Here is a 23,350-nt window from a genome sequence, read left to right as displayed (position 1 = left end):
TCAGAGTTCAGCAAATATGTTGTGTTTCAGTTATGGCAATTTTTGTATATATGTTGACTTTTAGCTACATACGATATAACTTAGCGACATACTTGATGGTCATCAATCACAATAGAAGGTGTATTCTGTATATAAAGGCAAAGAGATAAGAAAAAGGAAATTTTCTTGGTTATTTTGCATTTGAAAACATTTGGCTTATTTTTGCTGTGAAATAATTTTTGTTAAATCTTAACTAAGACTAAGACGAATGTATTGCGATTTGAAACAAGTTTTATAAGGTTATAAGATTACGTAAATGAACACACTGAAGTCATGTGGCAGGATTTCTGCGCTGATTTAAAGCTCCAGTATCCTTCAATCATTTATGCCTTTCTAAAAAAAAACGAGAGTTTATGGGGGGAACATTGGAGCTGTGATTGGTTCGGAGATCTTACAGTAAGCAATTTATGAACATTTTTCTTTCATTTAAATTTTTTTTAATTCTGTAATACGGTGGTTACCGGTTAATTAATCGTGTCTGGAATCGAAATGTTTTCATCTAAAATCCATTGTAGCATACGTTGTAAAAAAACTGAAATTTCTCTAGACTGTTCCCAAAATGTGACCGGCTATCTATCCATGTTTTTTTTAAATTTATTTGTAAAACGTTTTGTAAAATATTCGAGACTTGGATATATTCGTAACAAATTTTTTATAGTGAAATTTTTTCTTGAGTATCCTGTCCAAGAACACTTCTATGTTCGTTTCATCCTTTCCGCGAAATCTATCATCGCAATGATACAATGTGCATAATATCATGTTTTATACTTTGTTTTATGTTTCTTTACTTCTAACGTCAACAAGCATCTGCAAAATATTACAATTCAAATGTTCTTGCCTTCTGCTGTTGAAACTAGGAATGCATGCAAACTGTGGCGTATCTATCATGTTTCAATATTGTATCAATTTTCATTATTACTATTATGTTTCGAACTTTTATAATTCAAACTGTTCCGACTTTACACCGTACATTGAATTATATCAAACTTATCTTTTATAAGTTACATAGATTGTTGTGATGTAGATTCAATGATGTTGTGATTACACTTCGCTATTATTCAACTAGGATGACGAAGTTTCCACGATCACGGAATCTGAAGGTTTAAACTTCTCCTTTCGTTACGAGGACTGCAGATTACTGAGGATTAACGATTCCGTGTTTACGTATGAGAGTCCACTGACTTCCCTTGCTTATACAATACAACCGACATGTAAGATGTCTATGCCTTGGTATACTGTAGCCTTCCTGGTTGTAGCTTGAAGCAAGTTACGCTTATCTGTTTAAATCTAATTACTAATGCAAAGTTACTTTGATTGGACAGATACGTTGATTGTAATCGGTGATGCTGATTCATTTCGTCAATGCAGAAGTACTGTTAATTACTTAATATCGTATCTTGAGGACCATCGCTTATGATGAATGTTTACCCTGCAACCTCGGAACAGCAATGTACAGTGTATATGTACGGATTCGTAAATATATGTAGAATTTTTAAACTATCTTTTTAATTATAAAATATTAGGTCGGTTTTGTTATGGTTGTATAATGTACGTGTATCTTAAGTATCGCATACGTCAGATCTCGCGTTGATGGACTTTGATGATGTGCATTTTGTTACCTGGAGACAACAATGTAACTTTACGCTGTACGTGTACAGATTTGCAAATAGATGCGTTTTTGTTTGAAGTACTGTATATCGTTTGAAACTTCATAAACTGCGCAACCGTAAGCAATGCTTTGTGGTAACAAAAACGTATGAAACTGACCGTACAGTGGAGGCTGGTTGTAGGTGCAGGTGGTTACATAATCTATGGCAAGCAATATATGAATGGGTTATTGTTTGCTTTGAAACCAAAATAGGAATAAATCAATTAATGAATGTTGGAGATTTGAAAGAGAAAGTTCCTACGAAGTGCTTCCTATGCAACGGTCATTTTACAATTACCCGGAAAGTTTTTATCAAGTTTTAATTAGGTGCTTTTACTGATGGTTATATGCATCGTAGGTCATGCCCAAAGCGACGTATTAGTTTTCCTAAGCGCTTCGTCATGACTTATACATCGAAAATGATCATTCATTCCACTCTGATTCTGATGAGGTTTATTAGGATATAGAGATACAGATCTAAGCCAGCAACTTCAATCTTCTAGCTCGCACGATATCAAGAGTGTCCATTGTAATAAGCTTCCTAGCAGCAATAAAAATATAGATTGTGTGAGCTTTGAGTTTGTTTGAACTTGTATCTCCTTTCGTTAAGAATACGTTGTCGATAGCATTATACACAAAGTTGCATCGTATATTGCAAAATATAACAGTTTATTGATCACAGTTTAATAATAACACTTCGTATGAATTTCATTTAATTTTCACTAAACCGTATAATAGGGCAAAGCATTCAAAATAGAGAGTCCAAAATCCTTTAGCGTTGGCTTCACCGCATACAATCATGACAACTGCAAAAACATAAAAACAAAATTAAACGTTGCTCTAGTCAGTCTAGTGATTGCATTTAAATGGAAAAACATTACTTATAACAGCACGATGGCTAAAGTAGTTTCACTTTTAATAATTTTTACATATAGTTGCTGTTTCATAATGCATAGACATCTTACATCTCGAGGTCTCTCCATAAGCAATTGTTCTTTCTCCACTTTGATAAACATAGATGCCATTGTGATACTCCACACAATTGTATTCCTGTCCTTGAATCTGGAAGTTAGACCCAAAAGCGCCGCCAATGGCAAAAATTTCCGTCATCTGGTTGATAAATATAAAAATTAAATTAAATTAATTTCAAATAAAAGTAATTTAATTTTTAAGTTGATTGTACTGAATTAAAACCAAGATTTACTTCAATCGGGTTGGAAAATTCTTTGAAATGTAAACGATAAGTAGATAAAAGTATTCAAGCCGATGCATGATAAGTGAGCACTTCATGACGAGTACACCTAGCATTGTTGAAACGTCATGAATGGGGCGACTAATCAAGTTATTTGCGACAAAAGTCTCAAAGATAAAAAATATACGTTTAACCATAATTAGCACTTATTACATTACAGAACAAACTGCCAAGTTGTATATATGTGAGCCCATCAATCAGACATCAACAATATATTAATATAAGCTATACAGTACTTACTGAGAGACTTGGGAAGCCATCAAGTATTGTCATCATCCTCATAATTTGTAAGGATAATGAATGTATGCTCTTCACCGAAGAACCTCCTTTTGCTTTCATCGAATCATAAAATTTTTCCCAATCCATTTTCAAAGAGATAACGTTTTTTTTACTTTAAAAGCTAAGTGACTGGAATGAAATGGATTGCTTTGAAATTTTTATTTTTTGCATCAAAAACATTGCGATAGAAAAATACACATCTAACAAATGTAAATTTATCGCAAAAGTGATCATGCTTAATGGTTCGTTGTAGAGTAGCCACTGACAAGAAAATCGTGAGCTTGCTGGTGTCACAAAAGCAGCTTAAGCTACGTGAAGCCACTCGGTTTGCAGATTTTGTTCAATCACTTTTGAATCACTTTTGTTGCTTTATGTCTGTTACGACGCTTTGCCTAATTCTGGGAGTAAATCCACATTTGTGTTTTGTCGCTGTAATCGTAAGATTATAACGTTGAAGCATGTTAGATTTGTAGAGTAAAGTTTTAAAGTTATGCATCTTTAATACTTGCTTACTTACTCGCTATACAAGCGCTATTAAGCTATTCCATCCTACAATCATTCATCCTCAATTATTATTCAATTATTCATCCTACATCAATCACTATTGTGAGCTACCCTAATTACATCAAGTACAGTAATCAATAAAGTTTTGTAACATACTGTACTGTACCACAAAAATCTTTCTCTATGATTCAAGAACTATCCATTCTTTCGCTGACAACTGGTTGACTATTCATGAGGTCTCATTGTCAACTTGAATACACCCTTGCAACATAATTTCGTCATCAGCTCTCTGACGTCGCTAAACTTGAGTATGACGCTGGTTGTGTGTTGTCCAATTAAATGGGCGTTTGCTTTTTTCTTTTCCAACTCACACCTGATAACTTGCTTGCTTTACAAACAAATCGCGCTGCGCAAGGTGCTAAGTTTGTCGCCCACCGTCGCATTCTAATTGCGACACAATCGGACGACGATTGTCAACGAAACCGCGAAAAGGTGCGAACCAGAATATATCATCAAATTTAGTCGATCTTATCTTGTGGGCTCCCGGAAAAGCACCAACGTTGCTTTGAAACAAAAGATCGCATCGCGTTATGTTCAATTTTTGTTGCCGACACCCGCTTTCTGATTACGAGATAACTGGAAGATTGTGGACGAAATTGCCAGAAGCCTCGGTTCAAAATAAATCCCCTATACAGTAGTACAATTCTGGATTAGTGGCAACATGGCTTTGAAACAAAAATATGAAAAATTTGTCAATTTGTTCCTCTCAAAAATGAATTATAGTTAAACTTATACTTGCTTTATTTTAATAATATTAATGTATACGTTGCTTTTATTTCATTTCAAAATGCTTGTAGCATATTTAATCAGCGATTGTTCTCCTAGATCTTAGGTGTTTCTATTTGGATTCTTGAATTATTTGTGTTTTTTTTTATCTACGCCGAAAGTTGAAAGTAAGACACAAGCAATTTTGCTGAATCTTCATTAAGCAACATTCCTTACAAAGGACATTTCATCAAACAGCGAAAGTGATTTCAACCTTTTAACCTTTTTAATTCAGTTTTCTGTAATTCAAATATATCCGAGTACAGCTGTGCACAATTGCGATTCCGAATATGAAAGTTATATCTACTGCATAATGTTGTTTTTCATACAAATTTAAGCGAGTTTATTGGATCATAGAAGATACATCTATGGATTCGAGATAATCAAGCCCCCAATATGCTGCTTTGAAGCAATGACTACAACTACCGGCAGGTCCCCACGTCACTATGACATCTGCGAAAAAAAACAGAAGTGTTACATATTGCGGCTGCCCGTTTAATGAAAAATTTCCAACCATTGTGTTAAGTTATCTTGTGATTCCAAATCAAATCAAATTTCAAAATAAATACGTGGTTTCCTCTTTTTAAAAACATCTCACATTTCGGTCCCTTCGCGAATGCGAGCGACTTCTTCGGACTCTCGTAGGTCAAAATGTTGTCACTTTGTTCCTTAAACTCATATTCCTCGCCAATAAGCGGGAAGTTTGAACCATTCGATTTGCTTATAAGGGCGACCTCTAAGGCTTAGAGCAAAAGAACGCATTTAAATTTTAAAGATACAGCTAAACGTTTATGGTTAGTTGAAAGTTGTTGCTTAAAAATGAATTCACCGCGTATTTTCGATCGGAATAACGAAATAGTTTTAAATAAGATAAGTTCTGTTATCTTACTTATCTTACAAGTCAGAGTTATCTCCGACTTTCTAATGCAATTTTACATTTATTATTTTTGCGTTTTAAAGGTGGTTTCTGTGTAAGTATGAAGAATAAATGTAACTTATAGTTTGATTTAAGTCCAAAACGTGGAAAAGTTAAACAACGGTTTTAGGGCTTTACGGGTAATTTATTTATAACTTAGCATCATGAACTTTCAAACAAGGACGACACAACAGCAAACCAGTAATTATTAATAAACCGTAAACCAAGCTTATATTTAAGAAAAACTTCGTACACCAAGATAATATTCTCCTAAACTCTCTCCCCATTTCTGTTCTTCAGTTCCAAAATAAGCATAAAACACCAAAGGAGCTCCATTCTCTACGACGTGTTCGCAAAAAGCACGCCAAGACATCTTGTTGATTTGAAGAAAAGTTGATTTTCTTAAGCAGTGAGATACGATTTGTTTTTATACAGTTGCAGACTGGAATTAATCTTAAAATGTGTTGAAGGAGGATAAGCAAGTCGTCTTATTTCTATAAGCATACTACAGTGTATACCGCTACCTGTCTGACAGCAAAGCCTACAAACACACGATTCTTGAAAAATAAACTAAAACTCGTCAGTTGTTTAAAGATGGTAAACTCGATTGTAATTTTATTTCAGGCTTTAATTTACCAAATGGAAAGATCGCGTTTGAAATATTTAAAGAACAAAAATTATTTCAATAATTGACGTTAGGTTTCCATTTTTTGAAGTTTGTCTTTAGAAGTTGATGAGGTTTAGCTTTTCCTTATGAAAACAAACATCTACATTAAAATGCATTTTTAAGTCATCTTTACATTTTTTACAACATTTACTGTTTATTAATTTTGTTTTACCACTGCTTACTCGGATCAAGTCCCTTGAATTTACTCAGAAACAAATTGAGTTAAAGCCTAAATATATACAGTATAAGCAATATCTTTGGCACAATTCAAACCACATCAATCCATGAAGTAAATTGTCTCTGTGCGTGATGGCATTTTGATAAAGTCGGAACGAGTTGTGAACATGTGTTGAACGGAAATTGATATGTTACGTATAGTTTGTCGTGCATTCAAACTGCAGCGTTGCATCCAAATTGCGGTAATATGTAAATTTAAAAACAACGTTTATTTCACAAAACTGGGGTTTGGATGAGCCCCAGTTCGTGTCGAACGTGTAGACTTTAACGAGAAAAAAAGATTTTCTAGACATCACGTGCTTGTCTGGTCAGATTTCAGTCTCCATTTTTAGCATGAAGCGATTTTGTGCAATCTAACGAATCTCCTTCACTACATTTTGTGAAATTACAGTTATATTATATTCACGCAGGTTATTACACTACTGAATAAGCATAGTTAAAAAACATAAAATTAAGTAAATACGCCGTATGTTTATGGAATGTGTAAAAATTTTAAAATTTAAACCAACCTTACATGAACTGCACTATTTTAAAAATACTATTTTCAAGTTTTGTGGGCAAGCTTTAATTGCGCAATCTTTTTGTAAAACTCGATGAAGTTATGAACCAAAGTGATTCGAATCGCATATTCTTGATCAAAACCATCAAATTCATTGGCGAAAATCATGCATAATCCTTAATTACTGTCTACACTTGATACTATTAGTAGCTTGTATTGAGACATTTCTAGGAGGCCTATGTCCAGCTTTATTTGAGCTCTCTTGCTATCGAGTACAATTAACCAACTCACTCGTTATTTTGTTCTGCGCTTATAACCTCTTACACTACATCTTTTTAATCTTTTTAATGTTTGTGAAGTATTCGTTGTATTTTTATTTATCCATATATTCTATTTGATTCTAATTGTAACTTCATACCTACTGTCCATCAATTGCAGCAGCCTATGCGTAATCTTTTTACTTACAAGTGATACGATTATTCGTTTTGTAAGCTTTTGTAACCTTATCTACACCTGGTGAGCGACATTGCTATTTTAACTAGGTGTGGTCGACACTGCACACAAATTTTCAATCGTTAATAACTCGAAAAAATTTTATATCTCATAATTAAGATGTTAAATTTAAGGTAGTGTATTTTCATTCATTCAGTCAGAACTGACTGCTATAGTCAGCTGGTCGGATTCCAACCCATGCTTGCACAAAACAATGCACGTTTTAGTTTCAAGGACGCAATACGACTTAACATAAGTGATGCGAGTGTGTTTTCATTTGTTAACTGTTTGTTAATTGCAGGTTCACGTATATTGCTAAAACCTGTGGAAAGCACGTAACTAGATTAAGAGTTAATTGAAGTTATCCTAATAGCTTCAATAAATAATATCTGCTACGAAAAAGAAAAGAGCACGTTGTAATTATTAGCTAGCTAGTAATATTTATTGCATTAAGTATATTTCGCATGTAATGTTGGGCCTTCATTTACTAATGAAATGAAAATTTGGGCCATTGTAGTAAAAGTTTGCCCACCACTACTTTAACCCATGGGCTGCAAAGCTAGAGAAATTTACAAAGCTTTCAACTGTGATATTATGTTTCTATGACCGAAAAATAATGTTTTGCTCTTTTACGCAACTAATCTACCTTCTTCTAAACTTTTTTAATAAGAAATAAATAATATAGTTTTTACACGTTTATAGATACCTTACTTTTTTATATAATCTTTATCACTCGCATTGACCATTTATCTTGCCATTTCCTTGTGCGTGGCGTTGTTCTTGCTACGTCGCCAAGATTGATTCTGTGTTCATTCAATCATTTTATTTTTTGCCAAAAGCTCAGTGGGGACGAAAAATCGAGCCTGTTGTTACTAACTCGTGCCAATGAACAGGAAAAAGTGACAAAGCTGAAAAGGTTTAAAACGTGCTGAAGAGAAATAACGTTGATATTTGCTGGTAAAAACTACCACGGCCACTAAACCTATAATTATTTAAATCCATACCTGCGTGGGTGTAATATAACTGTAATCTCGCAAAATGTAGTGAAGGAGATTCGTTAAATTGCACAAAATCGCTTCATGCTAAAAATGGAGACTAAAATCTGACCAGACAAGCACGTGATGTCTAGAAAATCTTTTTTTCTCGTTAAAGTCTACACGTTCGACACGAACTGGGGCTCATCCAAACCCCAGTTTTGTGAAATAAACGTTGTTTTTAAATTTACATATTACCGCAATTTGGATGCAACGCTGCAGTTTGAATGCACGACAAACTATACGTAATATGTCAATTTCTGTTCAACACATGTTCACAAGACGTTCCGACTTTATCAAAATGCCATCACGCACAGAGACAATTTACTTCATGGATTGATGTGGTTTGAAATCTGCCACAAATATTGCTTATGCTGTATATATTTAGGCTTTAACTCAATTTGTTTCTGATTAAATACAAGGGACTTGATCCAAGTAAGACAGTTGTCAAACAAAAATTAATAAACAGTAAATGTTGCAACAAATGTGAATATGACTTAAAAATGTGTTTTAATGTAGATGTTTGTTTTCATGAGGAAAAGCTAAACCTCATCAACTTCTAAAGACAAACTTCAAAAAATGGAAACCTAACGTCAATTATTGAAATATTTTTTTCCTATAAATATGTAACGAATTGGTTGTTTATCGTACCTTAACCTGTAAGGTTGACCACTTCACTACAATGTTTGTTAGCAGAATTGTTTATTGCGCTCGATGATGTATGAGTCTCAAAAGGTCGTTGTATGCTTTTCTCAATCTTAGAATTAATTGTTCACCTTAGCGAATTATTGTCTTTTGAAGGTGACAGCATGCAAATTTGTCTAACTTGATGCTGAACTTTTTCAAATTGAGTTCACAACTTCACAATTGTTACACAAGCATCACAACTGTATATACTGATTATATTGAAGCTTCTTTGAAAGAATAGATTTAGATAAAACATTGTCACAGCAACAGCATAAAGCTGCCACTGTAGGAACTATGTTTCAGCCATAGGCGACACGTAACGCAAGATAGGCAGCCACAACATTTAGCCTATGTCACAACTCAAAACAGAAAATAGGAAGCTATCGGTATAACATTTATCTCACATTTCGTAAAGCCGATTTCCGTAAACAAGTATTCTATGCAGCATTCGATTTGCAAGCTTTTTTATAATATCATCACAAATATTTCGAAGGCGATCTTGCCATTTGGTAAATTAAAGCCTGAAATAAAATTACAATCGAGTTTACCATCTTTAAACAACTGACGAGTTTTAGTTTATTTTTCAAGAATCGTGTGTTTGTAGGCTTTGCTGTCAGACAGGTAGCGGTATACACTGTAGTATGCTTATAGAAATAAGACGACTTGCTTATCCTCCTTCAACACATTTTAAGATTAATTCCAGTCTGCAGCTGTATAAAAACAAATCGTATCTCACTGCTTAAGAAAATCAACTTTTCTTCAAATCAACAAGATGTCTTGGCGTGCTTTTTGCGAACACGTCGTAGAGAATGGAGCTCCTTTGGTGTTTTATGCTTATTTTGGAACTGAAGAACAGAAATGGGGAGAGAGTTTAGGAGAATATTATCTTGGTGTACGAAGTTTTTCTTAAATATAAGCTTGGTTTACGGTTTATTAATAATTACTGGTTTGCTGTTGTGTCGTCCTTGTTTGAAAGTTCATGATGCTAAGTTATAAATAAATTACCCGTAAAGCCCTAAAACCGTTGTTTAACTTTTCCACGTTTTGGACTTAAATCAAACTATAATTTACATTTATTCTTCACACTTACACAGAAACCACCTTTAAAACACAAATAAACTTAAACAGCGTAAAAACAATAAATGTAAAATTGTATTAGAAAGTCAGAGTAACTCCCGAGTTAATCTTATTCACAACCTTTTCGTTATTTCGAAAGAAAATTTGCGGTGAATTCATTTACTGTATAAGCATCAACTTTCAACTAAACATAAACGTTTAGCTGTATTTTCAACATCTAAATAAGTGTTTTTGCTCTAGGCATTAGAGGTCGCCCTTATAAGCAAATCGAATGGTTCAAACTTCCCGCTTATTGGCGAGGAATATGAGTTTAAGGAACAAAGTGACAACATTTTGACCTACGAGAGTCCAAAAAAGTCGCTCGCATTCGCGAAGGGACCGAAATGTGAGATGTTTTTAAAAAGAGGAAACCACGTATTTATTTTGAAATTTGATTTGATTTGGAATCACAAGATAACTTAACACAATGGTTGGAATTTTTTCACTAAACGGGCAGCCGCAATATGTAACACTTCTGTTTTTTTTTCGCAGATGTCATAGTGACGTGGGGACCTGCTGGTAGTTGTAGTCATTGCTTCAAAGCAGCATATTGGGGGCTTGATTACCTCGAATCCATAGATGTATCTTCTATGATCCAATAAACTCGCTTAAATTTGTATGAAAAACAACATTATGCAGTAGATATAACTTTCATATTCGGAATCGCAATTGTGCACAGCTGTACTCGGATATATTTGAATTACAAAAAACTGAATTAAAAAGGTTAAAAAGGTTGAAACCATCTTGAAATCTTTTGCTGCTTGATGAAATGTCCTTTGTAAGGAATGTTGCTTAATGGAGATTCATCAAAAATGCTTGTGACTTACTATCAAATTTCGGCGTAGATAAACAACAACACAAATAATTCAAATATCAAAATAAAAACACCTTACATCTAGGAGAACAATCGCTGATCAAAAATGCTACTATCATTTTGAAATCAAATAACAGCAACGTGCACATTAACATTAATAAAATAGAGCATGTTTAAGTTTTACTATAATTGATTTCGATGCAAGTCGTTAAAGATATGGGCAGTAACAATCTGATTTATAAAAATCTAATAATAATCTTAGTAACCTACATTTTGAAGTATGATTGTCTTTTACGAGAAACTTATTAAAAATTTCGAATTTAACTTGTTAATAAAACTGTACAAAACTAGTAGTTTAACGACATTATGACACTATAGATAACAACCATGATGTGTTGATTATTATCGGTTGAAAGGTAAGTTAAAAAATGTGTATATAAATTTTTAAAAAGAAACTATAAACAGTGATGTTTCAAATATGTAAAGTTCAATGGAACTGAGTCTTGATCCACGACAACCCGCACTCAACAGCACTTAGACAGGGATAATGTGAACCTACCGACCCAAACACAATGAAGACATCTGCCAAACAGAAGGAAAACAAAAAAAATCTTGTACTACTGTCGGCTTTCAAATAACTTACAACTGACGCCACCAAAGTCATTTATATACAACTTTATTTCAAATTTTAAAAGTTGAGCTAATGCATAAACATCTTACATCCGCAGGCATCCCCATAAGCAAGCGATTTTGTCTGACTCGCGTAAGTGAATGCGCCATCTCTATAATCCTTGAACTTATACTGCTCGCCGCGAAAATCGAAGTTTGAACCAAATGAATTAGTGATTGTGGACACTTCGACCATCTGGTTAAATATTTTTTCATTGGAATTACAAAATACGAATTAATATAGGAAAGACGTCACAATTGTTACAAACCGCGTTTGTTCAAATCAAACATGACCTAGTTTAAATATATTGTTATGAAGCGTCATTGAAAAATTAAAAGAAAAATATGAATGATACGATTATTTGCCAATGCTTTCGTGAAGATATGGAAAATAAGATAATTAAGCATATTTATCTTTTTTGGGTGAAAGAGCCGGTTTGAACGCTGCGATGATTCTCAAAATTATTAACAAGAGTTATACCTACCGTTAATCTTTGGAAATCTGCAAAGTTCCAGGCTCCACATTTCATTCTGTCTCTTATCCCCAGGTAAGCATACTCGACTGAAGATCCTCCTGCCATCAAAAATGTAAGTCGAAATTCAGACAAATTCATGACAATATTTTGGAAAAATAAATTTTGTCTATGAATATATTTGTATTTTCTGAAATGTTATTTTCATTGCAGGACAAAATTGTTAAAACAAAATTTAAAGCTTAAAGCTGACAAATAATCTGTCTGCGATTTTCAAAACTACCACCTATGCGACACACTGAATACGCTGTTCCAGCTGTAAGCTAACAACTGACAAGATTGGTACAAGTGAAATAATTAACGGTTCAACAATTACCCGCGTTTCACGTTGATTGCCCAAAACACCACACACCGAAAGAAATTCAACGATGCAAGTTTGATGAAAAATTGGCGCAAGTAAGAAAACGTACGACGGGAAATGAAAGATGCATGATGAAGAAATTTGCAAAAAGAGAAGATTACTTCCAAGGTAATAATCCTGTAAGATTTTAAAGATTTTAATATTTTGCTAAATTTAAAGATTAAACTCAAACCAAGTGAACTGCGGATAAAATTAATGCGATAAAGAGAACACGATGATTGTGTAATGGAACAGTAATTATTTTAATTGCTTAACAATTACACATTATAACACTTACGCATATTGTGAAAACATTTCTAATTTTAACACCTTTACTAAAATTTGACCTGACGTCAATTTAGTTTACAAGTCATTTAACGATAGACTAAGTTCGACATTAGCAAAGGTTTTGCGTTTTCTCGGCTTTAACCAACAGGAATAAAAATATGTTGAAGGTTCGATATTGCTTAAGATTGTAAACAGGGTGGAGTAAAATACCCAAAAGTGACACATTTATTTTTACAGCGACAATACGTAAAAGCATAAGCATCAAAAAAATAAGTCTCAGCAGGTGTTGTTGCCAACGATACCTGAAATGAAACAAAGTTCAACGAAAACATCGCTCATTTGCTTCCAATTTATATGTTCTATGGAAAAGTTTGTTTAAGGGTTGGTTGCCTTATATACGCCATTTAGAGAAAGATTAGTATGGTATGGTGCGGCGTCTAAGCTGCAATATCTGTAATGAAGGTAGAATAAAATAGAATAATAGCGCTGGTATAGAGAGTAGGTAAGCAAGTATCATGGTTGCAAAACATTAAAACTTTTCTCTATCAATTTAATATGCTACAACGTAATACTAATACGAATAAAGCGCCAAAACACAAATGTGGATTTACTCCCAAAATTAAACAAAGCGTCGCAACAGACATAAAACAACAGAAGTGATTCAAAAGCGATTGAACAAAATCTGCAAACCGAGTGGCTTCACGCAGTTTAAGCTGCTTACGTGACACCAAGCTCACGATTTTCTTGTCAGTGGCTACTCTAAAACGAGCCATTAAATATAGAAAATGAAAAATGCCGGTAAATGAAAAGTTATCTCTTTGAAACTGGATTGGGATAAATTTATGATTCGGTAAAAGCAAAAGGAAGTTCTTCTGTGCAGAGTTTACATTCATTATATCCTTACAAATTATGAGAATGATGACAATACTTGATGGCTTCCCAAGTCTTTCGGTAAGTACTGTATAGCTTATATTAATATATTGTTGATGTCTGATTGATGGGCTCACATATATACAACTTGGCAGTTTGTTCTGTAATGTAATAAGTGCTAATTATGGATAAACAAATGTTTTTTGTTTATGAGACTTTTGTCGCAAATAACTTGATTCGTCGCCCTATTCATGACGTTTCAACAATGTTAGGTGCACTCGTCATGAAGTGCTCACTTATCATGCATCGGCCTGAATACTTTTGTCTATTTATCGTTTTCATTTCAAAGACTTTTCTAACTCGATTGAACTGAATCTTGGTTTTAATTCAGTACAATCGACTTAAAAGTAAATTACTTTTATTTGAAATTACTTTAATTTTAATTTCATTTTTATTAACCAGATGACGGAAATTTTGGCCATTGTCGGCGCTTTTGGGTCTAACTTCCGGCTTCAAGGACAGGAATATAGTTGTGTGGAGTATTACAATGGCATTTATGTTTATCAAAGTGGAGAAAGAACAATTGCTTATGGAGAGACCTCGAGATGTAAGATGTTTATGCATTATGAAACAGCAAACTATATGTGAAAGATATTAAAAGTGAAACTACTTAAGCCATCGTGTTATTGTACGTAAAGTTTATCCATTTAAATGCAATCACTAACGCAATGTTTATTTTGTTTTTATGTTTTTGCAGTTGTCATGATCGTATGCGGTGAAGCAAACGCTAAAGGACCATGTCTAGAGGCGGCAGATTTTGGGCTCTCTATTTTGAATGCTTTGCCCTATTATACGGTTTAGTGAAAATTAAATGAAATTCATGCGAAGTGTTGTTATTAAACTGTAATCAATAAACTGTTATGTTTTTTGCAATATACGCTGCAACTTCGTGTATAAGTCTGTCGAAATTATAAATGAAATTACGCTCAAGCTATTTATTGCGCATTTTCAGACATAACAAGTCGATTATTTCCGTCTAAGTTTGAAAATATCAGGAGATTTCTTGCCAGGTTTATTGGTGAAGTTGGCGAACCGCTCCAGCCCATACTCTACAGCCTTTCTGCACTGATGGCTTGACATGAACCTTTGTGCTTTTGCAAGGCTGCTGTAAGCGATGATCGTATCTGCTCCGAAATATAAAGACAATCTGATTATGCAGTAAACGGCATTTAAACAGATAAACATTCACAACGCCACGATGGTTTCACCACTAACTATACTACATCTATAAGGTTACTATTCAGCAATACATAGACATCTTACGGCTGCAATACGATCCGTAAACAATCGACGTTGTTGCACTGTCGTAAGTGAATATATCATCCAGATCGTACGTGCCATCCATGTTTTCTAGAACTGTGAATTTTTCGCCACGAAACTGGAAGTCGGAACCTTTCGAGTTGACGATGGTTGACACTTCTGTAGTCTGGTTTAACCAAGTGAGATTAAATAAATTAAGATGAAGAAAAGTATAGCATTTTTATCCCAGTATCTTCTAAACACTTTTCCTCGGTTTGAAACAAAATCGTTTTCCAGAATTTCATCCAGCAATACTTAACATTTTTTGACTTTTAGAGACATGGCCGTAAGAATTACTCGTAGAACCCCGGATGTAAAATTGCTACATAAAAAAGACTGTTCATAAGGAACTAAATAACTACTGGTCCAAGTAGGGAACGACTCCTGGAAGGGAACGACTCCTGGAAGGGAACGACTGGTTTAAATTCATCTCTGCCTTCTCACCACTCAAACTTTGTAACTTATGTGAGAAAATAGCCTAGATGGTCAGGGCTAACTGGTTTGCATTGAATTCCAGCATCAGTACAAGCTACCGTTGATCAATACAATGTTCTACGATGTACACGATTATAAAAAGGAAACCCACAAAATTAATTCCAGCACAAACCTACATGTAAAGTACTCACCGTAAAACTTGAGAAACCTTCTCGTGTAAACGAACTCTTCTCGCCCAACATCCGGTGTTTGGTGCCCATATACACATATTCCACCAGAATACCGCCATGTTCTTTGACGTCAGAGCAGAATTTGTTGTAATTCATTTTGATGCACTGAAGAACACCTTAATCGTCTTTCCTTCTACCCAAAACTTTTGGGGTAATTGTTTGGGGGGAAATCAATAAAAATTTGTTCAACAAAACTTAAATGTCTCGTAAATTTTTTCCACTTTTTATATTGATGACGTCATATGATCCAACCTTGCCAACTGAGAGCCAAGAAACCAGATCGAATTTCATAGAATTGAGAAGTCAAAATTGTTGTAACTAACGCCGCAACGAATAGGTAAACATCGTCCTCCTTCCTACTTCACGTAAATGAAGAAGTTTCAAATTAAACAAAACTAAGACGCTCAAAATATGAAGAAAGCAATCAACGCTGTGGGTAATTACACGAGTCACACGTTGATTGGTCTACTTAAAACGTTGCGTTTCGGGCTGAACTGATATACAGTAAATTCAGATCGCATTTTATTCTTAGAACGAAATCATTGTGCAGACGATCTGATACTAGTTTTTTAAAGTTCGGTGCTTTTATACTTTGTCATCCTTAAACGTCGCAGGTCGGCTCTGACGTAATTTATTTTGAGTTGTCCGTGATGACCGGGACCGGAATACAGCGACAACGTACAAGCTTATTCGAACTCTGTTCAGATATTGTTCAATGTCATTCGGTCCTTGCTCTGCGACGTCCAGAGATGTGAGCTTCTAGGAGATTTCTCTGCTGACCGTTTCTTGCCGAAAAGCGTTTAGCGGCAACAAACGCGCAATTATGGTGTCAACTTAATATAATCAATTCACAATTTTGCTAAAACATTTATTTACGGACGGCGACATATAATAGCAAAATTTTTTTACAACAGCACAGTTTGTTTGTATAGTTTGGTTTATTTTCATACAAACATATCAGGGTGCAAACATGTGTGCAAATCAATGCAAATCCGAATTAACGTTTCACGTGGTTTATTGAATCAAGTTTACTGTAACACGAGGGCTTAACATACAGTAGAAAATACGTTGTTGATATCGTAATAAGATAAGTAACAACGGTAAATAACGTGCGGCATACGAAGTTACAGTTGTCGTGTATAATTTGTTTTGCTAAGTAAACCACCGTTGCGCTAGCAAATTTGTAATAACGTATTGTAATAACGTATCGCAAATTTGTAATAACGTATTTGCTCGTTTGTTGAAGGCACACATTGGATACTGGTTCAAGTGTGTTATGTTAAGCAAGCCAAGGTAATTTTGTAAATCGTGTGAAAACAGCATTGCGCTTCGAGACACGTCAAACTCATTTATATCATTGTGACGTTGAATGCAGAATCGTTGCAATTGAGTTCATCTTTCCATGTCCGTTTCAAATTCCTCATTTATTACGTCCCTGATAAGTAGCAGCCCAAATTCTATCGCCTTTCGACATTGACGCGTGGTCGTGTCTTGATCACCTAAGACTCGTCCACATGCGATTAAAATATCTGCCAAAAAAGGAGAAATTTTCACTGCAGTGATTGTATTTAAGGAGATAACCTTTGGGACCTGGTTTGCTTGAAGAAAATGCTAGAAACAAACTTTTTGTTATACGCATATTATTGCAAGTTACAGAATACGTCTCCAATTATAACACCAAGTAAATTGGGGACATTGGGCTTATGAGGTTTATGTCATTATTTTAAAGTTGGGGATTATATGATTTATCACACGTTGCTTCTACAACAATTACTGTTAGCAATAGATAAAAATCTTACACTCGGATTTTTTTCCATAAACAATCGTTTTTGTTGGACACTGATAAGTGAATATGCCATGGTAGTCGTTGTTCAACGTGTACGTTTCGCCACGAAACGCAAAGGTTGCGCCATTGGCATTAGCGATGGTGGACGCGTCCGCAACCTGGATCAAAAAACAAGAGAAGTTGGATAGAGAAGGGTTAAGACTTAAATCACAAAACCTTCATACACATGACATCTGATTATTAATTCCTAGCTGACAAGAAAGTGTTTGGAGAAATACGATGCGGGGATGATTCTTTGACGCTCAGTCTAATTGTCAAATATAAAATAGGTCAACGTTTTAGCGGTAAAACGTGTATTGCAGAGCATATTGCATATTGCATAAGTATATCGATACAGCACTAAAACGGGTTACATAGCTGTATAAATAAAAATTTGAAGTTAAAATAAAGTTTATGTGCAGCTAATTATTATGATTTTGGAGAGAATTGACAGAACAATAAAAACTGGAATTTTTTGTCTATGAAGCAGTTTTTGTACTGCATATAGGGGTATTTTTGTCAGTAAGGTTTGGTCAACATAACATTTATCTGCAAAATTGTCACTATTTGGTAAAACGTAACTCGCTTACAGAAAAACTTGGAATAAACCCAAGCTCAATTGTGCTCTTTTCTCCCAACGTTCCCTCCGCTGTTCCCAAATAAACATATTTCACCAAATCATAGCGCACTTGAATTTTGTTGCATAGAGCTGACCAATACATTTTCAGCTTTCTATACGAATACCTTCCAGTCTATCCTTTGAGTTCTTCCAAAACTTCCTTTAAAGATAGCAGTAAAACAATTCAAACAAAATTACCTGTACATAAAGCAGAAAATTGTAAATTGATAGTTAGAGCAGCCTACAAACTTTTAACGTAACAGTAAATTGAGACAGACACCTGAGAAGTATTTAACTGAAATGTTAGGATGTTTCCAACCACAGCAAAATATATTGCCACCACACTAATGCTCATCCTTGCCTACCAGCTGTGAACAGGCAACAAGGCCAACGAAAAGGGCAGAACATGTCATGAAACAGCAATTAACTGCGTGGTCACACAGACGCTTCGCATTTTAATTAGTTGAAAAAGCGCGGTCATGGGACGAAACGGTACGAAAGCAGGAGTCAAAACATTTATTTTGGCAGCGTAAAGTTATTTGATGTACACGATTGCAGTGGTTATCTTTGAATAGTTAAACTGTTTCTTTTAAGACCCGTTATGTTTGGATGTAACAATATCCAATTTAGTCCAATTTTTGCTTATATTAAACAGTATAGAACCTACATTTCATATATATTATATATGAAATAGTTTGTCGAATAGCAAACTTGCTACAAAAAACGGCAAAATAACTCTGACAAACGATATCCTGTTGTAAAAATTTCGATCACTAAATGTTAGGATACATACATTGAAGAATGTTATAGATTTATAAGTTACATTAAATCGATCAAGTAAATTCCTGGAACTATTTCTGCAAAGTTGCAAATACTTTAAACCGCTCCAGAACCAACAGCGGTTGCAAACCACAGAAACACAAGATTAATCACGGAGCAATATCTTCTATAAAAGGAGGATTTCAGCTTTTACTCTTTTGTGATTTAAAAATTTGTTTTTGTTGCTTCACGTTTTATATTTTGTAGTAGATAATAATATTTCGAGGTGAGAAAGTGTTTATATCCAATAAGAATAAACAAACAAAGACAACAATGCAATCGTTTTCATGATAAAAAGAAAGTTTCGATGCCATTCGATTATCTTTTGTTGTTTTTGTGCTTTAGGTAATCCCAGAGTTGCTTTGGCTGAAATAATAATCAACGTGGTGCAAGATTGGCTGCCGTGTTGATTCCTATCGCTTTGCCCTATTCAGTGAAGCGTAAGCGTCTCTTGCTTTTAATTGTTAGCTCACAACTTTTATAGTTAAGTTAAAGATTAATAACTTAGTTAGAAGATTAGATCAGTTAGATTAGTTTTTGACTCGGTTATAATGATATTTTTTTCTCAGTTACAGACACCTTGACCTTTCAATTAAGAACAGTTCGAGTTTGCCTTTTCATCGTTCGTTACAACAGAGGTTATACATAGGTTGAATAGTTTAAAGCCAACGAGGGATCGTCTTCAACGAGCAACATAAAACACCTGTCTGTTTTATGTTTGTAGCCTTTTCTTTCAACTCTTTTATATCAATGAATGAAAAATTATCTGTGTAGACTTTAAAAAAGTAAGACAGTTTTTGTAGGACACTGAAATGCCTTCAAACAGTTTTTGCGCCGACCTTCTGAAAAACGGAGGTCTTCTGGCCGAGTATGCCTACATGGGTACCAGGGAGAAGAAGTGGGCCGAGAATTGGTCACATGGAATGTTTCCAGGACTTAACGTAAGTAACGTTTGTAAAAATTTATTTCTATGTATTACTTTGTTTAATTTATAATGTATTTATGTACATGTAACTAGATGTTTTTGTAAGTCAGTGTTCTAACATATGTCACTGATGTTGAATGGTGTTTTATCATACAGTCACGCATTTTGTGGACACATCATCAGGGGATTTATTATTTTTCCTTTTTCTCATCATTTTTCTGTGACTTTTCTTATAGCTGAAAGCTATAAATACGTTTAACTTACAAATATGAGAGTGTATGAGATCATGCTTTTTATTTTCGTTCATTTCTTGAATTTCAATTTTACAACTTCCAACCAGGTTTATGACGTTTTGGCAATCACTTCTTCGGGAAATAGGAATTTCTTTCTTCATGGACAGGAATACAAATTTGTAGAGAATAAAGGTTCCATACACATCTTTGCAAGTACAGAAAAATCACTTGCTTATGGATGGTGCCTTAGATGTAAGATCTCTAAGAACAGGAAAACTAACATTTAATGTAATAAAGTCATGTCAGTAGCATTGTTTTTGAGGTTTAACGGTTAAACAAATTCAATCATAACAAAATTTTTAATTTTTCTTATCTGCAGATATATTGGTTGTTGTGGGCCATGTAGATGCTCACGATCATTGTGAAAGAGCAGTAGATTACGGCCTCTCTTATATCAAGTGCTTGGAAGACTAATGAACCTTACAAACGCAAGAATTGTACTCAAATTGTGAATTTCTATTGTACTATTGTTCTATTTAATAAAATAAAAATATTTGTATATTTATTGGGTGGTTTTCATCAAAGCAGGCTGTTCGTATAGCGTCAATTATACTTACCAAGGAATACAGCTGTTTGGACTATTACAATGAAATTTTTATCTACGAACGTCGAACAAGATCGATTGCTTATGGGTCAACCAGCATATGCAAGATGTCTGTACAAGCTTTTGAAGTTGAAGAACAAATCTTGAATCATGTCTTCAAAAGTAAACTGATTTCTATGTTTTACAAATCTAAGTCGCTTTTACGAGCTTTTGAAGTTTTAAGAATATACGAGCAAGTGCAAAAATACGTTAATAATAAGTCAAAGTAAAATCAAATAAAGGTATTGATGACAATGCTTCGGAAACGCTACGTTGCTTGTCGTACGTCATCTAAAAACCAACATGTCTGATGTTCGTTCATTGATTGAGTGAAGATACTAGATGTGTGATGCAAGCTTAAGTGTTTTTGATAGAATAAGACTTGGGAGGCAGAAGTTTTGCTGCAGTCGTTATGCTCACGTTTTATTGAAGTTAATCTTTTTACGTAACTTTTTCATAACCCGCAAACCGAGCGGCTTGACGCAGCTTTAATTTCTTGCATAATACCATGCTATAGATTTCTTTGTCCTAATGCTACTTTATTACTTGCCATTAAGTATTATTGCTGTTGTAATAGATTTGCATTTGTTAGTTATATATTTTGACTCTACGACGTGGTTTTTAATGTTTTTAAGTTTTTATCTCATTGTCTGTCATCTCACTAGGTTACAAGGTAAAAGAAAACTGTCTTTAAAAAAAAAAAAAAAAAAAAAAATGGCTTGGAAAGAATTTTGCGCCGGTGTTAAAAGATACCACCGGTCAAAAGTGTACATACAATTTCCTTACAAAGCATGATGTTTACAGAATTGGCGCTTGAGGGTTATCCACGTTTTTCAGTAAGTTTAGTTAGTGTTAATATATTATGCTGTAGATGTGTGGTTGATAAGCTAACTTTGATACGACGGGCAGTTTGCTATATTGCGTCATTTACATTTCATAAGACGTTTCTAACCCGATTGAACTAAATTGTGGTTTTATTTCAGAAAAAACGTAAAGTTTCGACTTAACAACTTTATTAATTTTTAAAAATTTCTTCAATTTTCAACTTAAATAGATGTTGGATTTTTGCACCGTTCTTAGCTCCCTTGGATCAACATTTGTGCTCTATGGAGAGGATTACGATTGTGCAAACATCTACAATGGTATTTATATTTACCAAAGCCCAACAAAAACGCTTGCTTATGGAGTGGTCCCGCGATGTAAGATGTCTATGCTGTGTACTCTTAAACAGCAACCTATACAAAATTGATTAAAAATGAAAGTACTTAAGCTATCATGCTATAATGACTAAAGTTTTTCCATTTGAATGCAGTTACTATTGTAATGTTTATTTTGTTTTTATGTTTTTGCAGTTATCTTGATTTTACGCTTCGAATCCAATGATAACTGATCATGTCTAGAAGCGGCAGATTTTGGGCTCTCTATTTTGAAGGCTTTGCCATTGGATATTTCGTAGCGAAGTTGAAATGATTTTATGTAAAATATTTTTATTGTATTATAGGCCTAATCAATAAACTGTTATGTTTTTACAATAAACAATGCAACTTTGTGTATAATGCTGTCGACAACGTATTCTTAACGAAAGGAGGAAAATCCAAATACAAGCTCAAACAAACTCAAGACACAAACAATCTATATTGTCATTGCTACTAGGAAGCTTATGACAATGAACACGCTTTATATCGTGCGAGAAGATTGAAGTTGCTGGCTTAGATCTGTATCTCTATATCCTAATAAACCTCATTCAAATCTGATCAATGTAGAATGATCACGTTCGATATATATGTCATGACGAAGCGCTTAATAAAACGAATATGTCGTATTAAGCACTACCACACCCTACGGATAACATAGTCGTACCTAGGTTGCAACTCTATTTGTAAAATGCCGAAAACTTCTATGTCATTTTAAATGACATCAACTTTAGCTTTGAGTTTACAATAACTAAAGCCTGGAATGATTTAATTTTCTCCTTCTTTTGAATGAGTTTGTTTGGACTGAAGCGTAAAATCTCCATAAATGATTTCACCGTATTCGACAGATTGCAAGTTTCAGCGTTCGAAAGCTGATGATTGGCCTAAAAATATCAAAGTACAGTAGAATAAGAAAAAAATGTGGTAAATTTTAATTAAGTAGATTTTATCAGAATGAGTAAGCTGCTTTAACAAAATTCTGTTAAAATCGTCCTTTGGTGGATTCATCATCAACCTCCTCAAGGAATATTTACACAAGCCATCGTGGTGATTGTTGAAATAATAAACCACTAGTGGCTTCATTAACTCTTGCACTGGTAAGTCATATTGGTTTATTGATACTACACATTTCATTGAAGGATCATTTTTTGAAATGGTTTATCATTAACGTCATGGTCATTAGCAAGGACCATGAATTTAATTGAAATCTGGAGAAAATTTTGTGACTTAGATGTTATGAGCTGTGATTCTTTCACTGAAATTGTTTGAAATAAACAGTCTTAGCCATTTGTCTGCACAAGATGTTTTCGCAAATTTTACTAAAATGAAGTATAGCACCGACATCCTATAACACAGTTAT

The 23,350-nt window shown here is 34.2% G+C and overlaps 6 protein-coding genes across 6 annotated transcripts; 3 read left to right on the top strand and 3 right to left on the bottom strand.

Annotated features, from left to right (window-relative positions):
- The first annotated feature begins 156 nt into the window (after window positions 1-156).
- LOC143452544 (uncharacterized) lies at window positions 157-1,754 on the top strand. The gene is made up of 3 exons (XM_076953559.1): window positions 157-435; window positions 1,106-1,250; window positions 1,362-1,754. The coding sequence occupies exons 1-3, from the start codon at window positions 313-315 to the stop codon at window positions 1,454-1,456; spliced, it is 363 nt and encodes a 120-aa protein (XP_076809674.1). The 5' UTR covers window positions 157-312; the 3' UTR covers window positions 1,457-1,754.
- Window positions 1,755-9,691: 7,937 nt separating this feature from the next.
- On the top strand, window positions 9,692-10,797 carry LOC143451844 (uncharacterized). The gene is made up of 3 exons (XM_076952591.1): window positions 9,692-9,971; window positions 10,397-10,541; window positions 10,688-10,797. Exons 1-3 carry the CDS (start codon window positions 9,852-9,854, stop codon window positions 10,795-10,797), a joined length of 375 nt encoding a protein of 124 aa, XP_076808706.1. The 5' UTR covers window positions 9,692-9,851.
- Window positions 10,710-12,425, bottom strand: LOC143452487 (uncharacterized). The gene is made up of 3 exons (XM_076953485.1): window positions 12,164-12,425; window positions 11,730-11,874; window positions 10,710-11,591 (listed from the first exon to the last, which is right to left on the bottom strand). Exons 1-3 carry the CDS (start codon window positions 12,290-12,292, stop codon window positions 11,497-11,499), a joined length of 369 nt encoding a protein of 122 aa, XP_076809600.1. The 5' UTR covers window positions 12,293-12,425; the 3' UTR covers window positions 10,710-11,496.
- A 2,264-nt stretch (window positions 12,426-14,689) lies between these two features.
- LOC143452400 (uncharacterized) lies at window positions 14,690-16,091 on the bottom strand. The gene is made up of 3 exons (XM_076953359.1): window positions 15,695-16,091; window positions 15,033-15,195; window positions 14,690-14,893 (listed from the first exon to the last, which is right to left on the bottom strand). Exons 1-3 carry the CDS (start codon window positions 15,827-15,829, stop codon window positions 14,736-14,738), a joined length of 456 nt encoding a protein of 151 aa, XP_076809474.1. The 5' UTR covers window positions 15,830-16,091; the 3' UTR covers window positions 14,690-14,735.
- Window positions 16,092-16,800: 709 nt separating this feature from the next.
- On the bottom strand, window positions 16,801-18,371 carry LOC143452463 (uncharacterized). The gene is made up of 3 exons (XM_076953455.1): window positions 18,149-18,371; window positions 17,533-17,677; window positions 16,801-17,262 (listed from the first exon to the last, which is right to left on the bottom strand). Exons 1-3 carry the CDS (start codon window positions 18,278-18,280, stop codon window positions 17,126-17,128), a joined length of 414 nt encoding a protein of 137 aa, XP_076809570.1. The 5' UTR covers window positions 18,281-18,371; the 3' UTR covers window positions 16,801-17,125.
- A 1,358-nt stretch (window positions 18,372-19,729) lies between these two features.
- Window positions 19,730-20,655, top strand: LOC143453096 (uncharacterized). Its single transcript, XM_076954244.1, has 3 exons — window positions 19,730-19,937; window positions 20,262-20,406; window positions 20,534-20,655. Exons 1-3 carry the CDS (start codon window positions 19,809-19,811, stop codon window positions 20,626-20,628), a joined length of 369 nt encoding a protein of 122 aa, XP_076810359.1. The 5' UTR covers window positions 19,730-19,808; the 3' UTR covers window positions 20,629-20,655.
- Window positions 20,656-23,350: the final 2,695 nt, after the last annotated feature.

Source organism: Clavelina lepadiformis, chromosome 4 (genome assembly GCF_947623445.1).
Source record: "Clavelina lepadiformis chromosome 4, kaClaLepa1.1, whole genome shotgun sequence".
NCBI lineage: Eukaryota > Metazoa > Chordata > Ascidiacea > Aplousobranchia > Clavelinidae > Clavelina > Clavelina lepadiformis.
Note: the sequence above shows the minus strand (reverse complement) of the source record. Positions and strands in the feature narration are given on the sequence as shown.